The sequence below is a fragment of the Strigops habroptila genome, chromosome W (assembly GCF_004027225.2).
Source record: "Strigops habroptila isolate Jane chromosome W, bStrHab1.2.pri, whole genome shotgun sequence".
Classification (NCBI taxonomy): domain Eukaryota; kingdom Metazoa; phylum Chordata; class Aves; order Psittaciformes; family Psittacidae; genus Strigops; species Strigops habroptila.
In genome coordinates, this window is record NC_044301.2 from 9791734 (window position 1) to 9814819 (window position 23086).

General features: G+C 44.2%; 1 protein-coding gene across 1 annotated transcript in view; it reads right to left on the reverse strand.

Annotated features, from left to right (window-relative positions):
- Positions 1-3711: 3711 nt before the first annotated feature.
- Positions 3712-23086, reverse strand: part of LOC115619244 (cadherin-5-like) — a 181654-nt gene continuing 162279 nt past the window's right edge. Inside the window, 12 exon segments of the mRNA XM_030511294.1 lie at positions 3712-4276; positions 4279-4296; positions 4351-4596; positions 10333-10441; positions 12128-12314; positions 12885-13141; positions 14883-15070; positions 15485-15649; positions 16418-16534; positions 16624-16876; positions 17263-17298; positions 22481-22573. Coding sequence (XP_030367154.1) covers positions 3807-4276; positions 4279-4296; positions 4351-4596; positions 10333-10441; positions 12128-12314; positions 12885-13141; positions 14883-15070; positions 15485-15649; positions 16418-16534; positions 16624-16876; positions 17263-17298; positions 22481-22573 — 2139 coding nt within the window. The 3' untranslated portion in view covers positions 3712-3806.

Consider the following 23086-nt stretch of genomic DNA (forward strand, 5'->3'; position numbering starts at 1 on the left):
AGTGGTTGCAATGTCTATTGCTGGGGTTGGTGCAGCTGTTGTGCTTGGGAGTTGAGTAACACCAACAGCTGCATTGTCTGTTGCTGTCGGGGTTTGAGTAGCTACTGTGTTTGTCACTGGGGTTGGTGTAGCTGCCGTGCTTGGAGTAGCCATATTGTCTGTTGCTGTCGGGGTTTGAATAGCTACTGTGCATGTCACTGGGGTTGGTGTAGCTGTGGTGCTTGGAGTAGCTATATTGTCTGTTGCTGTCGGGGTTTGAGTAGCTACTGTGCTTGTCACTGGGGTTGGTGTGGCTGCGGTGCTTGGAGTAGCCACATTGTCTGTTGCTGTCGGGGTTTGAGTAGCTGTTGTGCTTGTCACTGGGGTTGGTGTAACTGCTGTATTTGAAGTTGGAGTAGTTGCGTTGTCTGTTGTGGTCAGGGTTTGAGTAGCTGTTGTGCTTGTCACTGGGGTTGATGTAGCTGCTGTACTTGGAGTAGCTGTGTTGACTGTTGTGGTCAGGGTCTGAGTAGCTGCTGTGCTTGTAGTTGGCAGAGCTGCGTTGTCTGTTGCTTTGCCATCAGATCCAGAGACATTTTTTTCCCTTTGAAGGTGCTGGATCGTGTTGAGCAGGGCTCTGTAGGCGTAGGCCAAGCCCCAGCACGTTGCCATGATTTGTCCCTCTCTGGTATAACCAGGACGACAGCACACCTCGTTTAAGTGTTTTACTAGTTTTTCCGGATGTTGCACTTGTTCAGTGGTGAAGTTCCAAAGCACTGGAGGGGCCCACTGGCCTAGGTACTTGCCCATACTATCCCACACACCCTGCCACTCATAACTGTCCAGCCTCAGGGAAAATCTCCAGGTGGTCCTCCTATATCGTCGTCTAACCCTAGACCAGATTCGAACCTGATACTGCTGAATTTTTGACATTAAACGAAATAGGATGTTCCTACGACGGGATGGCCGTGGGTAAAACACACTCCGTATGTTTGCCAACATGCTGATCCCCAGCACAATCAGCAGGCAGGTTTCAAGGGTACTCAAAGGCCATCTAAAACCTTCAGAACTCTCAACTGCTGTTGCAAATAGGCTGGTGGGGGAACGGGGGGTGAAAGAGAATGCTTCCTTCGTAAGTTGACCCCCCGAGGAGAAAAAAAAAGATATGCAATTGCTAAAATATTTCATTATATACCTCCCAAAGTATAGTGGTGATGGCCACGCTGGAAGCACAAACCAGACCAGTTTCACGATCAATGAGTCTATTGTATTACAAGTCATTACCATGAAGTACAGTGAAACAAGAACCTTAGCCCAGGCCCCCCAGCCGATAAACACTAAAACAGCAAATAGTGGCTGTAAGTAAGGTACAACATGCTGAAACTCTGAGATCAAGCGCAACACGTCTGAGAGCCAAATAATCACCATTGTGACGAGTAGTAACAATGAATGCTTATCACAAATATGATTAAACACACTCTGGTCAGATCTGTCGTTATCTCAACCTTTCGAGCCCCACGTTGGGCGCCAAAAAGAACTGTCGTGGTTTGAGCCCAGCCGGTAACTCAGAACCACACAGCCGCTCGCTCACTCCCCCCCCCCCCCCTTCTTCCTCCCCCCGCTCCCGGAGGGATGGGGAGGAGAATGGGAAGAATGTAACTCCCATGGGTTGAGATAAGAGCAGTCCCGCAACTAAGGTATAACACAAAACCACTACTGCTACCACCAATGATAATAACGATTAGTGAAATAACAAGGGGAGAGGATACAATTGCTCACCACCCGCCGACCGATACCCAGCCCGACCCGAGCAGTGATCTGGGCCTTCCGGGTAACTCCCCCCGGTTTATATACTGGGCATGACGTGCTGTGGTATGGAATACCCCTTTGGCTAGTTTGGGTCAGGTGTCCTGTCTCTGCTTCCTCCCGGCTTCCCCTCCTCCCTGGCAAAGCATGAGACTGAGAAAGTCCTTGGTTGGAATAAACATTACTTAGCAACAACTAAAAACATCGGTGTTATCAGCGTTGTTCCCAGGCTGAAAGTTATAAAACACAGCACTGCACCAGCTACTAAGCAGGAGAAAAATGACTGCTATAGCTGAACCCAGGACAGATCCAAAGCTGATTTGACTGATGGACAGAATTCTTTTTAGTTTTCCTTTAATTCATATTTGGAAATTTGAGTGATTGCATTATTGATGATAGTGGGCATTAGTGTCCAGCTAAGTATTGTATTGGACAGCTTTTTAGAGTAGTGAGGACTGATGTGAGACCATATTATCATGCACTGTGATTTCCTAACAAGAAAGCATCTTGAGGAAAGAGAGTGGAAATTAAAGATGACATGAATAAGTGAAAAGCAAATTTGAGAGGTTTCACTACACTGGTTTAGGAAAAAAAAAAATAGTGCTATTTGGTTAGCTACCAAATTTAAATAATCAAATCAACTAAACTAATACATACAGCTCCAGCACAGATTCTGCAAAATTGAGTGTCTGTGTGGTAGGGCTCTGCTCCTGTTAAAGGCAACAGGAATCTTCATTGCTGGAAGCCAGAGATAGGCCATTGTCCAAAGAGACCTGCTTTGTACAAACTGTGTTTGGCTGGGTAACTTCCTGCATGGGAAGTTTCATTCTGTTTGTTCTGTGGCTCTTCATCAGGCGAGAAACTAAATACACACTTACCAGGGATGTAGTAGCTGCAGCTCCAAAACCTTACTTGCATTTGTGGTTCTTTAATGCAGACAAATGTGTGGGTGTGTAGCGTTCTGGTTTGGAAGTCTGCAATATTTTCCTAGGTGGAAAATACCCATTTTACAGTACCTGCTTAGAAAAAAAACCAAAACAGCTTCACAGTAATGAGGCCCTTCATTTGTTTGTCCCTGAAAAAATACAATTGCATTAATAATGTTGAATAAAAAAAATCTATTCAACCTTTTCGGAGATCTAGAGAGACCTATATTTCCACCTAGAGAGATTTACAGTATTGGAGTCTGAACATTCCTCTGATCTCCACATTCCCTGCCCTGCAGGATATGTTTCATTGAGTAACACTGAGATCCTATTTACAGAAAGAAAAAGCAATTTTGCTGCTAGCTAGAGCAAATTCTAGCATGCCAGAAAGGTGCCTGAAATCATCATCAGGCTGTTTAAAAATGACAGATGAAACCAGATTGTGCATCTAAAACCCCTTTCTAATTTAGTAACTTATGTATGTAGTAGAAGAATATAAAAGCAAGAATAATAGATTGGAAAGAAGGAAAATCATGCCTCTTTTTGAAAGTGATGGAATAATTTCTAATATTAAGTGACGGACCATATGTTCCTCCTCTTCTGGGTAAGCATAAGCATGGAACATCATAAAGATGTTATGGGAGGGCCAGGCAAACCAGCTGGATGGAGGTGCAGGAGGGTATTCAAAACATTCCTTCCCAATGCCACTGGACCTGTCTGTTCCAGTGGATGGTGACCTTGATGAAAACAGTACAAGAGGAGAGGAATGAAGGAGAAACTGGGGATAAAACCACTTTTTAAGGAGAAATGTCTATCTGGATAGGAAGAGGAGTTATGTTCTAGAAGACTCGAGCAGGTCCTTGAACAGCAATTTTTGGGAAAGAACTGCATGTTAGCAAGGGTGGCAGTGCTGGGGGAAGTCAATATATGTGATCTTTGTGTTTCTTTTTAACCCTATGGTTGTCAGTTTTTGTTTCTTCATGTCTGAAATTCTAGTACAGCTTGGATGAACAGCTGTGAGTTCTTCTTTGGCCATTGGCAGTCTCCTGATGTCTATCTGTAGTGAGAGGGAGAAAATTCATGACTAATTTGAACTTAATACACAAAATCTTCATTTGGTTCTGATCCATAGAGCTCAGATAACATTTTAAACCTGGGTCCCCAGTCATTTAGAAAGTCATAATCAATATCTGAGTCTGAGGAGCTGGGTTCCAAAGAACCGAGAGATTCTGCAATGGACTCAGCACCTTCATAGCCATAAATGTGAAGTGTGTCATATGGCAGCAAATCCCTGTCATTGTCCGCTTCATCCTTCTTAACCTTGGTCATAATTTCCATTTCTCCAGCACCAGAAGTTACATTTCCAGGAGGCTTTTGGACTTGTGCATATGGAGAGGGAACTGCTTCCGGCTTTATACCATTCTTGCAGACAGAGTTGAGTACAGATACATCATAGCTGGTGGTATCCATTTCACCCCCACCTTCTTCGTCATAAGTGACGAGCTGCTCGTGAATCTCTGCTGCATTCCTCCCAAGACCGCTCAAATCCTTCTTGTGTCTCTTAGAAGAATTAGCAGTGTGATTACTGCAAAGAAAACTAGAACACTAGTGTAGAACACTACAAAAGTCAAATACTTACCAATGATTGTGAAGATACAGATAAAAATTGCCACCAGTGCTTGTATACCAACTCCAACTTGTTTAGCTCTTTCCTCACAAAAAGTGAAGTTGCCTTTTTCATTACATTTGGAGACACTGATGACAAGTGTATTTGTGCTGCTCAGCTCAGGATCACCATTGCCTGAGATGATGAAAGGCAGGTAGTGGATTTTGGCAAGCTCACGATTAAACTGTCCATATTTGACAGTGATATTAGATGTGTTATCTGGAAGAAGTAAGGACATCTAATTAAGTGATAATCTCCACCAGATTTTCCTTATAGATTATCAATCAGTTGGTGCATCTTCCTCTTGGACAGAACCAGCCTTTAGGGAAGCCAGTAAAACTTGGGCGGCAACAAGCAACAGGATTTTTTTCAAATAAGTTAAGACTTTAAAAATAAATAGTTATTTAGCTCACAGTCGTGGTTTGAGCCCAGCCGGTAACTCGGAACCACGCAGCCGCGCACTCACTCCCCCCCTTCTTCCTCCCCCTGCCCCCAGAGGGATGGGGAGGATAATCAAAAGAATGTAACTCCCACGGGTTGAGATAAGAGCAGTCCCGTAATGTCGTGGTTTGAGCCCAGCCGGTAACTCAGAACCACACAGCCGCTCGCTCACTCCCCACCTTCTTCCTCCCCCCGCTCCCGGAGGGATGGGGAGGAGAATCGGAAGAATGTAACTCCCACGGGTTGACATAAGAGCAGTCCCGCAACTAAGGTATAATACAAAACCACTACTGCTACCACCAATGATAATAATGATTAGTGAAATAACAAGTGGAGAGGATAAAATTGCTCACCACCCGGCGACCGATACCAAGCCCGACCCAAGTAGTGATCTAGGCCTTCCGGGTAACTCCCCCCGGTTTATATACTGGGCATGACGTGCTGTGGTATGGAATACCCCTTTGGCTAGTTTGGGTCAGGTGTCCTGTCTCTGCTTCCTCCCGGCTTCCCCTCCTCCCTGGCAAAGCATGAGACTGAGAAAGTCCTTGGTTGGAATAAACATTACTTAGCAACAACTAAAAACATCAGTGTTATCAGCGTTGTTCCAAGGCTGAAAGTTAAAAAACACAGCGCTGCACTAGCTACTAAGAAGGAGAAAAATGACTGCTATAGCTGAACATAGGACACCAGTCCATGCTGACTTCTAGAATTCCTGGACGACTGGGATTTCCTATTCGAGCTCGTTGTGTAATTAGTGCGGCCCACTTACTCCATGTAGCATCCGTTGCATGATGTGTAGAGGAGACCCTGCCTTTGAACATCCAGCCCAGCACAGGCAACCGGGGTGCCAGGAGGAGCTGCGCTTCAGTTCCAATCACTTCTGAGGCAGCTCGAACCCCTTCATAGGCTGCCAGTATCTCTTTTTCAGTGGGAGTATAGCTGGCCTCGGATCCTTTATATCCCCGACTCCAAAAGCCAAGGGGTTGACCTCGAGTCTCCCCTGGAGCTTTCTGCCAGAGGCTCCAGGTAGGACCATTCTCCCCAGCTGCGATATAGAGCTCATTTTTCACATCTGGCCCGGCCCGGACTGGTCCAAGGACTACTGCATGAACTATTTCTCGTTTAAATTGTTCAAAGGCTTGTTGTTGCTCAGGGCCCCATTTGAAATCATTCTTCTTCCGGGTCACGTGGTAGAGAGGGCTTACAATCAGACTGTAATTTGGGATGTGCATTCTCCAGAACCCCACAACACCTAAGAAAGCTTGTGTTTCTTTCTTGTTAGTTGGTGGAGACATGGCTGTTATCTTGTTGATCACGTCTGTGGGGATCTGGCGACGTCCATCTTGCCATTTTATTCCCAAAAATTGAATCTCCTGTGCAGGTCCCTTGACCTTATTCCGTTTTATGGCAAAACCGGCCTTCAGCAAGATTTGGATTATCTTCCTCCCTTTCTCAAAAACTTCTTCCGCTGTATCACCCCACACGATGATGTCATCAGTGTATTGCAGGTGCTCTGGAGCTTGCCCCTGTTCCAGTGCAGTCTGGATCAATCCATGGCAGATGGTAGGGCTGTGTTTCCACCCCTGGGGCAGTCGGTTCCAAGTGTACTGGACGCCCCTCCAAGTGAAAGCAAACTGTGGCCTGCATTCTGCTGCCAAAGGGATTGAGAATAATGCATTGGCTATATCACTTGTGGCATACCACTTGGCTGCCTTTGACTCCAGTTCATATTGAAGTTCTAGCATGTCCGGTACAGCAGCACTCAATGGTGGTGTGACTTCGTTCAGGCCACGATAGTCTACTGTTAATCTCCACTCTCCATTAGACTTTTGCACTGGCCATATGGGGCTATTAAAGGGTGAGCGGGTCCTGCTGATCACTCCTTGGCTCTCCAGTCTACGGATCAGCTTATGGATGGGAATCAAGGAGTCTCAGCTGGTGCGATATTGCTGCCGGTGCACTGTTGTGGTCGCAATTGGCACTTGTTGTTCTTCGACCTTCAGCAACCCCACAACAGAAGGATCCTCCGAGAGACCAGGCAAGGTGGACAGCTGTTGAATTTCCTCTGTCTCCAAGGCAGCGATACCAAAAGCCCATCGGTACCCTTTTGGGTCTTTGAAGTACCCTCTCCTGACATAGCCTATGCCAAGGATGCATGGAGCCCCTAGGCCAGTCACAATGGGGTGCTTTTGCCACTTCCTCCCGGTCAGGCTGATTTCAGCTTCCAGCATAGTTAACGCTTGGGATCCTGCTGTCACTCCAGAAATATAAATGGGTTTCACCCCTTGATACCTTGATGGCATCAGAGTACACTGTGCACCGGTATCTCCTAGAGCCTTATACTTCTGTGGGACTGATGTGCCAGGCCATCTGATCCACACAGTCCAGTAAACCCGATTATCCCTCTCCTCCACCTGGCTGGAGGCAGGGCCCCTCTAATAGTGATCATAAAATTCTCCACTTCTGTCTTGCAGAAAGGGATTAGTATTCCTTATCACAGGAGCTGGAGTAAAATCAGCTCTTTCACTCCATCTGGGAAACTGCTCACCAGAGACTGGAGCAGCAGCTTTCCTGGGAGGATCATCCTTGACCATTGTTCTCCTCTTCAGTTCATGCACCCGTTGCTCTAGAACTGAGGTAGGTTTTCCATCCCACTTTCTCATGTCTTCTCCGTGATCCCGCAGGTAAAACCATAGGGTGGCCCGTGGCGTGTACCTCCTATATTTTCTTTCTCGAGCAGTAGGGCGCCTTCTGTTAATAGCTGAGACATGGGTTGGTATACATGGGGAGCTGGATAGATTGGATAAATCTTCTCTCAATTGTTTGAACTCCTGGGAGAGTTTTTCCACAGCTGAAATGATGGAAGGGGTGAGATTGTCTTCGAACTCTCGGAGTTGACGAATCAGGAAATCCACTGTTGGTGATATTCCGTCATTCCAGGTCATTGATGCCAATGCGTGGGCATATGATGATGGCGCACTCCGTGTAAGTTTCCGCCACATGGGTCATGTACATTCGACTTCATCTGGATCTACGGATGTGTTCCTGGCATCCGGCCTACGATAGATCATCTCTAGAATGGCTGATTCCCTCAGGGACTGGATGCCTTTCTCTATCGTGGTCCAGTTGGCTGAGCGACTTGTAATATCGTCTTTGTAGGGAAACCTTTCCTTCACAGCTGCCAGGAGCCGCCTCCAAAGGCTGAGGGCTCGCTTCTCTCTTGCAATCGCTTTGTCAATTCCTCCTTCCTTAGCAAGTGATCCCAGCTGCTTGGCTTCCCTACCTTCTGGTTCGTGCCCGTCGGCCCCATTGTCCCAGCATCGGAGCAACCAGGTGACAATGTGCTCCCCTGGAAGACGGGTGAAATCTGTTCGCATATTCCGCAGTTCGGTTGAGGTCCGGGGTCGAGAAGTGACCTCTTCTTCTTCTTCCTCTTCCTCTGACCCACGTAGTAGTAACTCTTGTTCAGATGCTGTTGCATGTAGTAATGGCATTGGGTCTTCATCTTTCTTCGCTTCGCGGGTTGCTCTTTGTGCCTCTCGTCTGCTTTTGCTTACCGGGGCAACAGACATTGTCACAAACTGGCCATTTGGTTTAGCTGCAGTGTTTGTCACTGTGGTTGGAGTGGCTGCAGTGTCTGCCACTAGGATTGGAGTGGTTGCAATGTCTATTGCTGGGGTTGGTGCAGCTGTTGTGCTTGGGAGTTGAGTAACACCCACAGCTGCATTATCTGTTGCTGTCGGGGTTTGAGTAGCTGTTGTGCTTGTCACTGGGGTTGGTGTAGCTGCTGTATTTGAAGTTGGAGTAGCTATGTTGTCTGTTGTGGTCAGGGTCTGAGTAGCTGCTGTGCTTGTAGTTGGCATAGCTGCGTTGTCTGTTGCTTTGCCATCAGATCCAGAGACATCTTTTTCCCTTTGAAGGTGCTGGATCGTGTTGAGCAGGGCTCTGTAGGCGTAGGCCAAGCCCAAGCACGTTGCCATGATTTGTCCCTCTCTGGTATAACCAGGACGACAGCACACCTCGTTTAAGTGTTTTACTAGTTTTTCCGGATGTTGCACTTGTTCAGTGGTGAAGTTCCAAAGCACTGGAGGGGCCCGCTGGCCTAGATACTTGCCCATACTATCCCACACCCCCTGCCACTCATAACTGTCCAGCCTCAGGGAAAATCTCTTGGTGGTCCTCCTATATCGTAGTCTAATCCTAGACCAGATTCGAACCTGATACTGCTGAATTTTTGAGGTTAAACGAAATAGGATGTTCCTAGGACGGGATGGCCATGGGTAAAACACGCTCCGTATGTTTGCCAACATGCTGATCCCCAGCACAATCAGCAGGCAGGTCTCAAGGGTATTCAAAGGCCATCTAAAACCTTCAGAACTCTCAACTGCTGTTGCAAATAGGCTGGTGGGGGAGCGGGGGGTGAAAGAGAATGCCTCCTTCGTAAGTTTACCCCCCGAGGAGAAAAAAAAAGATATGCAATTGCTAGAATATTTCATTATATACCTCCCAATGTATAGAGGTGATGGCCACGCTGGAAGCACAAACCAGCCCAGTTTCATGATCAATGAGTCTATTGTATTACAAGTCATTACCATGAAGCACAGTGAAACAAGAACCTTAGCCCAGGCCCCCCAGCCGATAAACACTAAAACAGCAAATAGTGGCTGTAAGTAAGGTACAACATGCTGAAACTCTGAGAACAAGCGCAACAAGTCTGAGAGCCAAATAATCACCATTGTGACGAGCAGTAACAATGAATGCTTATCACAAATATGATTAGACACACTCTGGTCAGATCTGTCGTTATGTCAACCCTTCGAGCCCCACGTTGGGCGCCAAAAAGAACTGTCGTGGTTTGAGCCCAGCCGGTAACTCAGAACCACACAGCCGCTCGCTCACTCCCCCCCTTCTTCCTCCCCCCGCTCCCGGAGGGATGGGGAGGAGAATCGGAAGAATGTAACTCCCACGGGTTGAGATAAGAGCAGTCCCGCAACTAAGGTATAATACAAAACCACTACTGCTACCACCAATGATAATAACGATTAGTGAAATAACAAGGGGAGAGGATACAATTGCTCACCACCCACCGACTGATACCCAGCCGGACCCGAGCAGTGACCCGGGCCTTCTTGGTAACTCCCCCCGGTTTATATACTGGGCATGACGTGCTGTGGTATGGAATACCCCTTTGGCTAGTTTGGGTCAGGTGTCCTGTCTCTGCTTCGTCCCGTCTTCTCCTCCTCCCTGGCAAAGCATGAGACTGAGAAAGTCCTTGGTCGGAGTAAACATTACTTAGCAACAACTAAAAACATCGGTGTTATCAGCGTTGTTCCCAGGCTGAAAGTTAAAAAACACAGCACTGCACCAGCTACTAAGAAGGAGAAAAATGACTGCTATAGCTGAATCCAGGACACTCACCTAGAGCAGTCATAGCTCATTGCTACAGCTTTTCTCCCCTGTGTCCTAGTGTCTCATTTTGACTAGCTGAGAAAATACTTTGCAGGGATACGCTACCGTAGTTCTCATCCAAGGAGAAGTTGCTATCTTCTGTGGCCAGGGAGTATTTGAAGAACCCTCTAGGTGATATTTCATCATTGTCAGTAGCTGAAATCCTGATGATTATCTACAAAGATGGAAGAGGTCATAATTTTCAGTATACATTGCGTCCAGTGATAAAACTGCTTACAGGATTTAAGTTAGAGCTGGGCTGCGTATCCTGTATAACCCTTCAGTAAAGGGCAGGACAAAGGTATCTTGTGATGGTCCCCTTCAAGTTTTTTCATGGCAAGTAATTTCCTTGTAGGTCTTCAAAAAGAGCAGTCTTGCCCCTTCTTTCACAAAGGAAATCTTGTGTAATTAAAGCATTAAAAAAGTCTTATGCTCCAAGACATACAGCTCATTTAAATATCCAAGATGGCTGTCTTCTAGTGTTCAAGTATGACTCCTTCATTGAATGTTGTAGAGGCTGCCACTCCTGAATGTCATGCTTGTTTTTTTAAAGCCTCAACCTGGGGTAGATTAGTTGTATAAAATACAAAAAATGTATAATGATTATGTCCCAAAGAGATTTAAAAAAAAAATAAATTAAAGGTGAAATAATACCTCGTGTGCTCTAACAGACTCCATCACAAAGTCCAGTCTGTGACACATTTAAATTAAACAAACAATTAATTAATTAAACAAACCTCACATGTATGGGCTAAATACTTGTGTCTGAGGCCAAACATCTGAACCCACAAATACTAACACTGTTTGTGCCTGAAAGTACTTGCACTTTGATGAATACTACAATAATGATCTACGCAGCAATGTTCCTTTTAGTATTTTGAAACGGTTTCATTCTCTGAATCTTATATGAGCATTCGTGTGATAAAACTGAATTGCTAATTTTTGCTCTGCAAGGCTTGGCTGTTTTCATGGTATAAGCCCAGCCAGTAACTCAAAACCACGCAGCCGCTTGCTCACTCCCCCCCTTCTTCCCCCCCACTCCCGGAGGGATAGGGAGGAGAATCGAAATAATGTAAATCCCGCAGGATGAGATAAGAACAGTCCAGTAACTAAGGTATAATACAAAACTACTACTGCTGCCACCAATGATAATAATGATAAGGAAAATAACAAGGGCAGAGAATATAAAACTAAAAGGGGAAAAGGAAAAGAAAACAATAAACACAAGTGATGCACAGTATAATTGCTCACCACCCGCCAACTGATACCCAGCCCAACCCAAGCAGCAACCTGGGCCTTCTGGCTAACTGCCCCCAGTTTCTATCCTGGGCATGGCATGCAGTGGTATGGAAACCCCTTTGGCTAGTTTGGGTCAGATGTCCTGTCTCTGCTTCCTCCCAGCTTCCCCTCCTCCCTGTCAGAGCATGAGACTGAGAAAGTCCTTGGTCAGAGTAAACATTACTTAGCAACAACTAAAAACATCGGTGTGTTATCAGCGTTGTTCTCAGGCTAAAGTCAAAAACAGCACTGCACCAGCTACTAAGAAGGAGAAAAATAACTGCTACAGCTGAATCCAGGGCAGTCTATATTATTAAATATCTTTCACCCTCCAGAAAAGGCTGACCTCCCCTAAATGCGATGCATTCCTGGCCCTGGCCCTGCCCTGCTTCTTGAACTTGAGGAAGCTACATGGAGATGCCTGTGCAGAGATGCTCTTGGGCATTTGTGGGTATTCGTTTGATTTGGCAGTTTATTGTACAAACTCTGCAAGCATCCCTTTCATTTGTAGCTTAGTGGAAACAGGCTGTCAGGTTGTGGCTCTCCTTTTTTGATAAGACACAGTCCTGCTGTAAAGTTGTACACTGATTCCTTTCCAATAGGGAAGTGGATAGCACTTACCATCTTCAAAGATTTCTTGAGCTGCTACAGTGATGTTGTATGAGGAACTGAATTCTCTGTCCAAGGGCTTGGGAAGTTGAATAATTCCATTATCAGATACCCTGATATAGTCTCCATTAGGACTAGACAAATCTGTTTTTTTGTGTAAAAAGGGATAATGTCAATGCAAGGGTGATAATACTGTGTTTCACCTAAGTTCTTCATAGTGGAAGGTCAGAGAGTTGTTGTGTGACAAATTATGTTAATATCTTGATGAGGCAGTCTGAGAATATTTCCCTAAAATTACACAAGCTGTGAAAGTGAAATATATCTATCAGAAAATTTTCCGGATTATTGTCTTTTGCTGTTTCAGAAGTCTATATTATTTTCAAAGCGCATGCTTGGGAGAGTTATTACAAGACAAAATGTAACAATAAATTATAACCATGTGAAGATATCCATGATTATGCATTTTCCTATAAATTTTTTTTTCTTGTGCAAATGTTTTATCAGTAGCTTTGTGTAGTAATTATGTGGGTAAATGTAATTTATGTCCGTATTTGTTGGTTACCATATATCTCCATGGATGCAGTGCTGGAAAAATCAAATTGGATTTTTTTTTTTTTTTTTGGCATGCAGGTTCTGAAAAATAGGGCCAATGTCTCAGTTCTGCATAAAATTCTTGGAATCATTAATTAATTATCCACTTTAAAATAGAATTGCTAAAGCTGGGGTCGTGTTACCTGATTTTCTGTTTAGCTGCGTCAGGGTTGTGTGCCCAAACTGAACCAAATGTTCTTATTTCTGGATCATTTTCCCTTACTTTAAATTCATATGGTAGTTTAGTGAAGACAGGAGGCTCACCAATATCAGCGACTTCAATGGTGACTGTTGAAATGCTCCTAGAGCCACTGGATTTAAAATAGTGAAGATCAACTGTGGGATCAGTTATTTCAATGTCGAACCTGTATTCTGCTACTTTTTCGAAGTCCAGGGCCTAGAAAAAAGACCAACACAGATATTTTGCCTTTGGAGATGTCGAAGTAAACTTTGCATTAGCAAATTTAATCTTTATGCCCTAATTCATGTTTAGAACTATTAGCAAATTGTATTTTAGCTAGTCTCTTGGGAATGCTAGAGCATTCCCAAACTGAACTTTTTCATAGAGCAACTTGAGCAACTTCTCTTTTTAAAGACATTCATTCGGTATTCTAAATTCAGCAAGTATTTCTTGGTTTAAATAATTTTCTTTTTATAATTCTGCAGCTACCAAAACTTGTTTAGCTTCTTTTTTTCAAAGGCTGGGGACCAGATTCTCCTCTTCTTGGCTGCCATTCAAGGCAGACTTCATAGCTGCTCTGACTGATAGCTGGGACATTTAGTGATAAATGACATCTGCTTCCCTGGTCTTCCCATCAACTGAGATTAGGAAAGGCATCACACAATGGAAGGAAGGCCAGGAGCTAGGGCAGTAAGAAATGCCCAAGCCATCACCCATTTCAAAGTTTGGGCCCCTTTGCCCTATCGCCTGAGATTACGGAAGCACTGTGAAATACACAGGAATTAATTGTGGTGACTTGTTTTTCTCTTCAAGTAGATGTTGCAAACGGAAGTCTGCTCCAACTGTTTATCTAGCAGTTGAAATGTTATCTCACATAGATGCATATTTAAAATGTGCATAGCTAAAAGCATGTTACAAAACAGTGGGGTGAACTTTGCCCACTGCACGTTGAAAGATGAGCCGATTCCAAATCACCCAGTGTGTGTATATGTGTGGGGTCTCTTATTCCTCCTCCTCTGGGCAGATGTTGCTAGCAATGCATTCCTCAAGTCTTGGGCAGACTAGGGGAAGGGCTGCATTTGGGGAAGGAAAGCTGCTTACAACCAGTGTGACCACAGCTGAAGACTTCACTGCTGGTCTTGGAATACTTGGTACTTTTTTTTCTTAAAGTTTTCTCCTCTTAATGACATTTCTAGTCTTAACAGTTAGAGACATTTGGAAGTGAAAGCCACATTCCTGTCATTCTGAGGATTACAGGAGGTGATTTATAGTCCTCCCTCCTCTTTTTTTTTTTTACTGTAAGTTACTGAAATCAATGAACTGTTGCTTGCCAGTGCTCTGCATAACGCAGGAATGTCCATCCCTTGGTACAAATCAAGTTGGTCTGAGAACTAGAAAACAAAGAACAAACCATAATAAAGGCTTTGGAGAGTCTGGGCCCTCTTAAAAAGTTATAAGGAATTAGTGGGGAAGCTCTGAAAACACCCTGAGAAAAGTAAGGGAGCTGAGGCTCAGGCTGGAGCAAGTGCTAAACTGTAAAGAGCACCTTTAGAAATGGTCAGATGGACTTGTTTATGTTTTCTACTTTGGTTTCACTTGGGCTGCAGAAGGGAAAGATTCTTTGACTCGGTCAGTTGTTTCAACTCTTAAAATCACTGACTCAGATGTGAAGAGTCCATTAGATAGACCTGAAGTTTGAGAGGAGTCTGAAGTGCATAACCTGAATATCTGACATAGTCCCCATTGCACACTGCAGTAATTCTAGATTTTCCAGGGACTGGCAGTGGAAATCACCAGGTCTCCTTCTCACAGAGCCTGCAGAACAGGGTTTTCAGGATGAATGTATTTCATGCTGACTTCCATGCATTTCCATTTTTTCCTGCTGCTAGTCTCAAACTGAATCAAACTCATTACACATGGAAAACCAAAATAATAATCTTTGTTATAGGAAAAGTACCTTCTTTGGCCTAATGATTCCTTCATTTGTAAATGGATTTGCTACAATTTCAAAGGTGTCCCTGTAGTCTCCTCTGACAAAACCGTATCTCATATTTCTGTGTTGTGGTTCGTCAATATCTTCTACTTTGACTCTGCCAACTTCTCCTCCTGCTGAAATGTTCTCAGGAACTTTAAAGTGAAATGATGCTGTTAAAAAAGCACAACAAAAAAGACAAAGAGTGTGTACATGGAAGTTAGAACTTAGTTAAAAACTGTTCTTATTTTATAGACATACATAAAAAGGTTTCCTTGGGAATTCAGCATTGTGTATCTCTGAAGACAGCACTTTGATGTATTTTTTAAAGAAAGTATAATTAATTCTCAAAATTGTCAGGATCTTGTACAAAGTGATGAAGTTGATACTCATTTTTATTTCCTCCTGTAGGTGTGTGTCACCCAGGAAATGTATAGCTAGGGCTGAAATACAGAAGACCTTCTGAACATGCAAGATTCTTTTGTCCACCTTTAAGAAAAGTTGAACTGTGATGAACTAAACATAAATTTGTTACAGCTGTGTCAACCCTTGGTTTCCAAATGATACAGCACTTGTGTTATACTTACGGTGTTTGGATATGGGGAAGTTGTCATTGATGTCGGTTAAAGTGATAATGACTGTGGCTGTACTTGAATCCCCAGAAGACCCTGGAGCATCTTTTGCTTTAATGATAATTTCATTTGTTGATTGATTCTCTCTGTCTAAATCAGCCCTTGTTGTAGAAATCACACCTTTGAAAAAATAACACTGAATATTATTAGATTTTGCAGCATGTCCAACATGTCTTAATCCTGACAGCAAATTTGTGTCTTATTCCACACGTTCAGCTCTAAGTAGTACTTTTCACAGTAGCAATTTTCCAAAGCTAGAAATGTTAGAAATCTTTCTACATGATGGAATATTTGGGGGATTTTGTACAATACATTCCTTTAAACTGATCTTTGTGCTTAGAAGCAGTCTAACAATGTCTAAACTTGGTCACTACAGCATCTAGAGAGATTGTCTGAGCACCACTTTGTCCGAGTTATTTGCTCCGGAGGACAAGTATGGTTACAAGTGATACTGGAATTATTTGTAAAACTGGGCAAAATTTAACAAGAGAGTTTAGGAAGGCAGAGGATTGAGTTATTGATTGCTGAATGCTGCTTCAGAATTTATGTATTCCCTTTTCCTATTTGGTCAAAGGAATGGTATCTATGCGAAACTGTGAAAACAGGAACTTCCATTAGCTCCTAGTCAGTATCTTCATCAGTTGGAAAAACTTACCTTTTATCTTCTCATTTAGGTCACAGTACCTGATATCCTGACTTTATTAGTTCATTTACAGATGCAGGCAGTGGTATTGTATGAGTGTGAATGAAAAATCTTTCTAAATTATGGTTAAAATTATATTTTTGAGTTATTATCCCCCTTGTATAGAATGAAAATGCTTAAAACTCCATTTTCTCCTAAGTGTAAGGTAAGGACAAAGTGTGAGGACATCTGCGTATCTGACCTACCAGAGTCATTGACTGTGAAGTATTCGTCTCCTTTAATGACTTGGTAGGTAACTGTGGCATGACCTGCAACTGTTGGGTCATCAGCATCTACAGCTGTCACTTTGGTGATTGAGGTTCCTAGAAAAGGATTTTCAAAGAGCATATTTAGTATAAAATCTGCTTTTTAACCAGAGACATGAAGGGAAATGAGTGATGGGAGAACATACCTACTGGTGACATTTCTGGGACAGATCCATTGAATACTTTTTGTGCAAACATGGGGACATTGTCATTAATATCACAAACCTTGATAATGAATTTGGATGGGGGTTCCAGCAACTGGTTGTTTCTTCTATCAATAATGAGTGCTGTCAGCTCATACTCTGCTTGCTTTTCTCTGTCTAGCCTCTCAAATGCATATACATCACCACTGGTTTCTTCCACTTTAAAAATGGTGTTGGCATATTCACCTTCAATAATCATAGAATCATAGAATAGTTAGGGTTGGAAAGGACCTTAAGATCATCTAGTTCCAGCACCCCTCCCACGGGCAGGGACACCTCACACTAAACCATGTCGCCCAATGCTCTGTCCAACCTAGACTTAAACACTGCCAGGGATGGAGCATCCACAACTTCCTTGGGCAACCCATTCCAGTGCCTCACCACCCTCACTGTAAAGAACTTCTTCCTTATATCCAATCTAAACTTCCCCTAAGTTTCAAGCCATTACCCCTTGTCCTACCACTACAGTCCCTGATGAAGAGGCCCTCCCCAGCATCCTTATAGGCCCCCTTCAGATACTGGAAGGCTGCTATGAGGTCTGGAAGGCTGTTATGAGGTCTGGAAGGCTGTTATGAGGTCTACATACTTAGCATTGTTGTTCCTTACACTTGATGTGATCTAGAAGGAAAGTATAATTCAAAGGGATAAAAGTGGGCTTTGGCATCCAGATGCAACATGGTTTCTACCAGAAGATACACACAATCAGGACTTAGATCATAGAATCATAGAATCGTAAGGGTTGGAAAGGACCTTAAGATCATCTAGTTCCAACCCCCCTGCCATGGGCAGGGACACCTCGCACTAAACCATGTGGCTCAAGGCTCTGTCCAACCTGGCCTTGAACACCGCCAGGGATGGAGCATCCACAACCTCCCTGGGCAACCCATTCCAGTGCTTCACCACCCTCGCTGTAAAGAACTTCTTCCTTATATCTAATCTAAACTTCCCCTGTTTAAGTTTGAACCCATTACCCCTTGTCCTACCACTACAGTCCCTAAGGAAGAGTCCCTCCCCAGCATCCTTATAGACCCCCTTCAGATACTGGAAGGCTGCTATGAGGTCTCCACGCAGCCTTCTCTTCTCCAGGCTGAACAGCCTCAACTCTCTCAGCCTGTCTTCATATGGGAGGTGCTCCAGCCCTCTTATCATCCTCGTGGCCCTCCTCTGGACTCGCTCCAACAGCTCCATGTCCTTTTTATGTTGAGGACACCAGAACTGTACGCAGTACTCCAAGGGAGGTCTCACAAGAGCAGAGTAGAGGGGCAGGATCACCTCCTTCGACCTGCTGGTCACGCTTCTTTTGATGCAGCCCAGGATACGGTTGGCTTTCTGGGCTGCAAGTGCACACTGCCAGCTCATGTTAAGCTTCTCATCAACCAACACCCCCAAGTCCTTTTCTGCAGGGCTGCTCTGAATCTCTTCTCTGCCCAGCCTGTAGCAGTGCCTGGGATTGCCCCGACCCAGGTGTAGGACCTTACACTTGGCTTGGTTAAACTTCATAAGGTTGGCATCAGCCCACCTCACAAGCGTGTCAAGGTCCCTCTGGATGGCATCCCTTCCCTCCAGCGTATCAACCGAACCACACAGCTTGGTGTCATCGGCAAACTTGCTGAGGGCACACTGAATCCCACTGTCCACGTCACCGACAAAGATGTTGAACAGGACCGGTCCCAACACCGATCCCTGAGGGACACCACTCGTTACAGGTTTCCAACTGGACATCGAGCCGTTGACCACAACTCTTTGCGTGCGGCCATTGAGCCAGTTTTTTATCCACCGAGTGGTCCATCTATCAAATTGATGTCTCTCCAATTTAGAGACAAGGATGTCGTGCGGGACAGCGTCGAACGCTTTGGACAAGTCCAGGTAGATGACGTCAACTGCTCTGCCCCTGTCCATCAGTTCCGTGACTCCATCATAGAAGGCCACCAAATTGGTCAGACAGGATTTCCCCTTAGTGAAGCCATGTTGGCTGTCACCAACCACCTCGTTGTTTTTCATGTGCCTTAGCATGTTTTCCAGGAGAAACCGTTCCAAGATTTTGCCAGGCACAGAGGTGAGACTGACTGGTCTGTAGTTCCCCGGGTCTTCCACCTTCCCCTTCTTGAAAATGGGGGTTATATTGCCCTTCTTCCAGTCATCGGGAACTTCACCTGACTGCCAGGATTTTTCGAATATGATGGACAGTGGTTTAGCAACTTCATTCGCCAGCTCCTTCTTGACCCGCGGATGGATTTCATCAGGTCCCATGGACTTGTGCACATTCAGGTTCTTAAGATGGTCTCCAGCCTGATCCTCTCCTACAGTGGGCCTAAGGTCTTCATTCTCACAGTCCCTGCATTTGCTTTCCAAGATTTTCGTGGTGTGGTCAGAGCATTTGCTGGTGAAGACTGAGGCAAAGAAGTCATTAAAAACCTCAGCCTTCTCCAAATCCATGGTAGCCAGTTCTCCTGATAGCTTCTGGAGAGGGCCCACATTGTCCCTAGTCTGTCTTTTATTTGCTACGTATCTATAGAATCCTTTCCTGTTATCTTTTACATCCCTTGCCAAACTTAATTCTAGCTGGGCCTTAGCTTTCCTAACCTGGTCCCTAGCTTCCCGGGCAATGCTCCTATATTCTTCCCAGGCCACCTGTCCTCGCTTCCACCTTCTATAAGCTTCTTTTTTCCCTCTAAGTAAGTTTCCTCAGCAGCTCCTTGTCCATCCATGGAGGTCTCCTGGCCCTCCTGCTGCACTTTCTTCTAGTCGGGATGCAACACTCTTGAGCACGTAGCAGGTGATCCTTGAATATCGACCAGCAGTCTTGGGCCCCCCTGCCCTCTAGGACTGTATCCCATGAAACCTTACTAAGGAGGCTCCTGAAGAGGCCCAAGTCTGCTTTCTTGAAGTCCAGGGCAGTGAGCTTGCTGCATGCTCTTCTCACTGTCCTGAGGATCTCGAACTCAACCATCTCGTGATCACTAGAGCCAAGGCTGCCCTGGAGCGTCACATTTCCAACCAGTCCCTCCCTGTTGGTGAGCACGAGGTCCAGCATGGCACCTCTCCTCGTCGGCTCCTCTATTGCTTGAAAGAGGAAGTTGTCTTCCACACAGTCGAGGAACCTCCTGGATTGCTTGTGCCGGGCCGTACCGTCCCTCCAACAGATGTCAGGATGGTTGAAGTCCCCCATGAGGACAAGGGCCTGCGAGCGTGAGGCTGCTCCTATCTGTTTGTAGAGCGCTTCATCCACAGAGTCCTCTTGATCAGGCAGCCTGTAACAGATCCCCACCGTAATGTCCCCCATTGCTGTTTTCCCTTTGATCCTGACCCACAAACACTCTGTTACCTCATCACCCGTCCCCAGACAGAGTTCCATACTCTCTAGCCTATCACTGACATAGACAGCAACACCCCCTCCCCGTCTGCCTGGCCTGTCTTTTCTAAACATTCTGTAACCTTCCATTCCGACTTCTTCAGACTCAGTTTGAAAACGGAATAGCCATTGACACTTGATGTCAGCTGGAGTATTACTGAGCAAACAGCACCACAGCAGCTATAGCCATAGAATCATAGAATGGTTTGGGTTGGAAAGGACCTTAAGATCATCTAGTTCCAGCCCCCCTGCCACAGTCAGGGATACCTCCCTCTAGACCAGGTTGCTCAAGGCCCTGTCCAACCTGGTCTTGAACACTGCCAGGGATGGAGCATTCACAACTTCCTTGGGCAGCCTGTAGGGTTGTAAGATGAAACTTGCATCCAGACTGAAACTTGTTTGCTTATATATCAAGAAGCATATTTTTTTTCAGATCATCTCACATTTCCTAAAGATATAAATTGTTCATGCAGTTAACACATACAAATCATTAACCTCATTATGTCCGAAATAACGTGTGACTCCAAATTCAGCTTGAGCTACTCTTGTTTTCAAGTAACCTTCTGAATTTAGCAGAGGTTTTTCTTAGATTTCACAGAATTACAGAATCAAATCTATATTCAGAGCTATTGACATTATTCAGCATTAGTCTCTATTACTTAGCATTTAGCAGAACTCCTGCTATAGCTGACAGCTTTCTGGTGTTTAGTCACATGCAATTTTTTTTTCTAGTCAGTCTTTAGGCTCATACTGTGGCAGTAGGATTTTAAAATTTAAGATTATATGTAATGAAAAAGGGATAGGGTAAAAGGAATGAACATTAGTCAGTTTAAAAATGTAATTTAATACAATGGTTTTGCATATTATTTATTCTGCAGGTAATCTGATTATTCTTCCTTTTCTATATACTTTCACCCACCTAAGGGCACTGATAGAAGGTTTAAACCACAATTTTCCATGCAGTACATTGGCGTTCTTATTTCAGCAAGCTATTTATCAATAATTGCTGGGTTTGACCAAGAATTTCTAGTCTTTTGTTACTGATGTTCTCATCATTTGCAGCTGTTTGGTATTCAGGATTTGATTTATCCTGAAGTTGTCATTTACTGTTGAACGTTCTTTCATTTTGGTTTTCTATTTTGAAATGTGTCATTAAAATTTTCTTCCCTCATTCCGCATACTTAATCATGTTTGTGGCTGCTGGGGCTGCTGAAGAACAGTTTAAACTCGAGATGTAACATGAGAAACAACCTCACCCTTGTCTCAAAGATGGTGTAGTCTGCCTGCTTTGTCAATTTTTATTTACTTATTCAGTGCAACAGGTATAGACTTCCAAGATTGCCTTTTCTAAGGCTGAGGATGAACATACAAAGGAAAGCATCTAAGGTCATGAAAGATAGAATCAAAACGTATCAGCATATTCCTGCTGCTGTCACTCAGTTTGCCATGATGCTGCTGCGGCCTGTTTTAAAGGGTTTATCAAGTGTTCAATCCTGCAAATGCAATGCACTGAACACAGCCATTGCAGAAGTAGTCAGAAGCACAGTACAAAGTGAATTACTTTTATTTAGGACAGCTCCAGGAATAGATGTGTTTTCCTCAATCTGCTATTCAATTGGTCTGAAATGAAACAGAGATAGATACCCTGTTAGCTGAGAGTACCCTATGGCCTCTCTCCTCTCTCTATCATGTTGTCTGCCAGTGAGCAGTGCTGATCCAGAAAGGTCTGTTTCATTTTGCCAAGACAGCCTTGACAGATGCGGATTGTTGTACATGGGAGGAAAACCTACAACTGCATTTATCTGAAAAGTGTCAAAGTAGTTCAATTTGAAAGACTAGATTGGAAAAACTTTGTCTGGGTGATATGCAGTTAATCATAGGATTTTATGAGCACTGCCCTGAAGAAAATGAGTTTTCAGGCAGGTCAGTGCTTATAATTATTCTTAAAAATTATTTTCTTTCACTTTGTGCAACAAGTTTTTTGATTGTGTAACAGCAATCTTAAACATGGCACTATTGTTTTGTATCCGAGCTGAGAGATGTAAACTGTATGGGTTTTAATATGTATGTTTTTATGAGCTCATCTCCTAGGTTTTTGAAAGAATCTTGAGCTGCCAGAAAACTATTAACATGCATCAGCTGCCAGACTTCCTTCCTAAGCATGCACCTGCGTGCAGTGCAGTTAATCCTGGACTGTGGATGCTCCGTACTTCTCACTCTCTAAAATTTGTGTTCTTCAAAAGAATTAGAATCCCTTTGACATTATTCTTGATTTACTCTGTTTCCACATTCTTAAGATTAACACGTTAGTATGTTGCTATTAAGTCCCATTTTTATGTCCTTTTTTTTTTTTCTCTTCTACCTAGACTGCAAACAAGTAATACTTTTCTGGATACTCATTTGTTGTCTGCATTTCTAATTCTTCATTGCTAACAGACTGCTATTTACCTTGCCAACATGGTGTGGTAATGGTGTATCAATATCTTCTTTGATATGCATTTGGTTCCATATCCAGTCTCTCTTCAGAGACACATAGTTTATCTGAAGAGGAGATTCAGTAGTGAAGATCACACAGAATCATAGAATCAACTAGGTTGGAAAAGACCTTGAAGATCATCAAGTCCAACCATTACCCCAGGACTGCCAAAACCACCACTAAACCATATCACTGAGGGCCTCATCTACATGGTTTTTGACTGCTTCCAGGGACAGTGATTCCACCACTTCCCTGGGAAGCCTGTTCCAATACCTGATCACCCTCTCTGTGAAAATTTTTTTCCTAATATCCAATCTAAATCTCTCCTGGCGCAGCTTGAGGCCGTCACCTCTTGTCTTATCGCTTGTTATTTGGGAGAAGAGACCGACCCCCACCTCACTACAACCTCCTTTCAGGTAGTTGTAGAGAGCGATAAGGTCCCCCCTGAGCCTTCTCTTCTCCAGACTAAACAACCCCAGTTCCCTCAGCCGTTCCTCATAAGACTTATTCTTCAGACCCTTCACCAGCTTTGTTGCCCTTTTCTGGACCTGCTCCAGCACCTCAATGTCTTTTTTGTA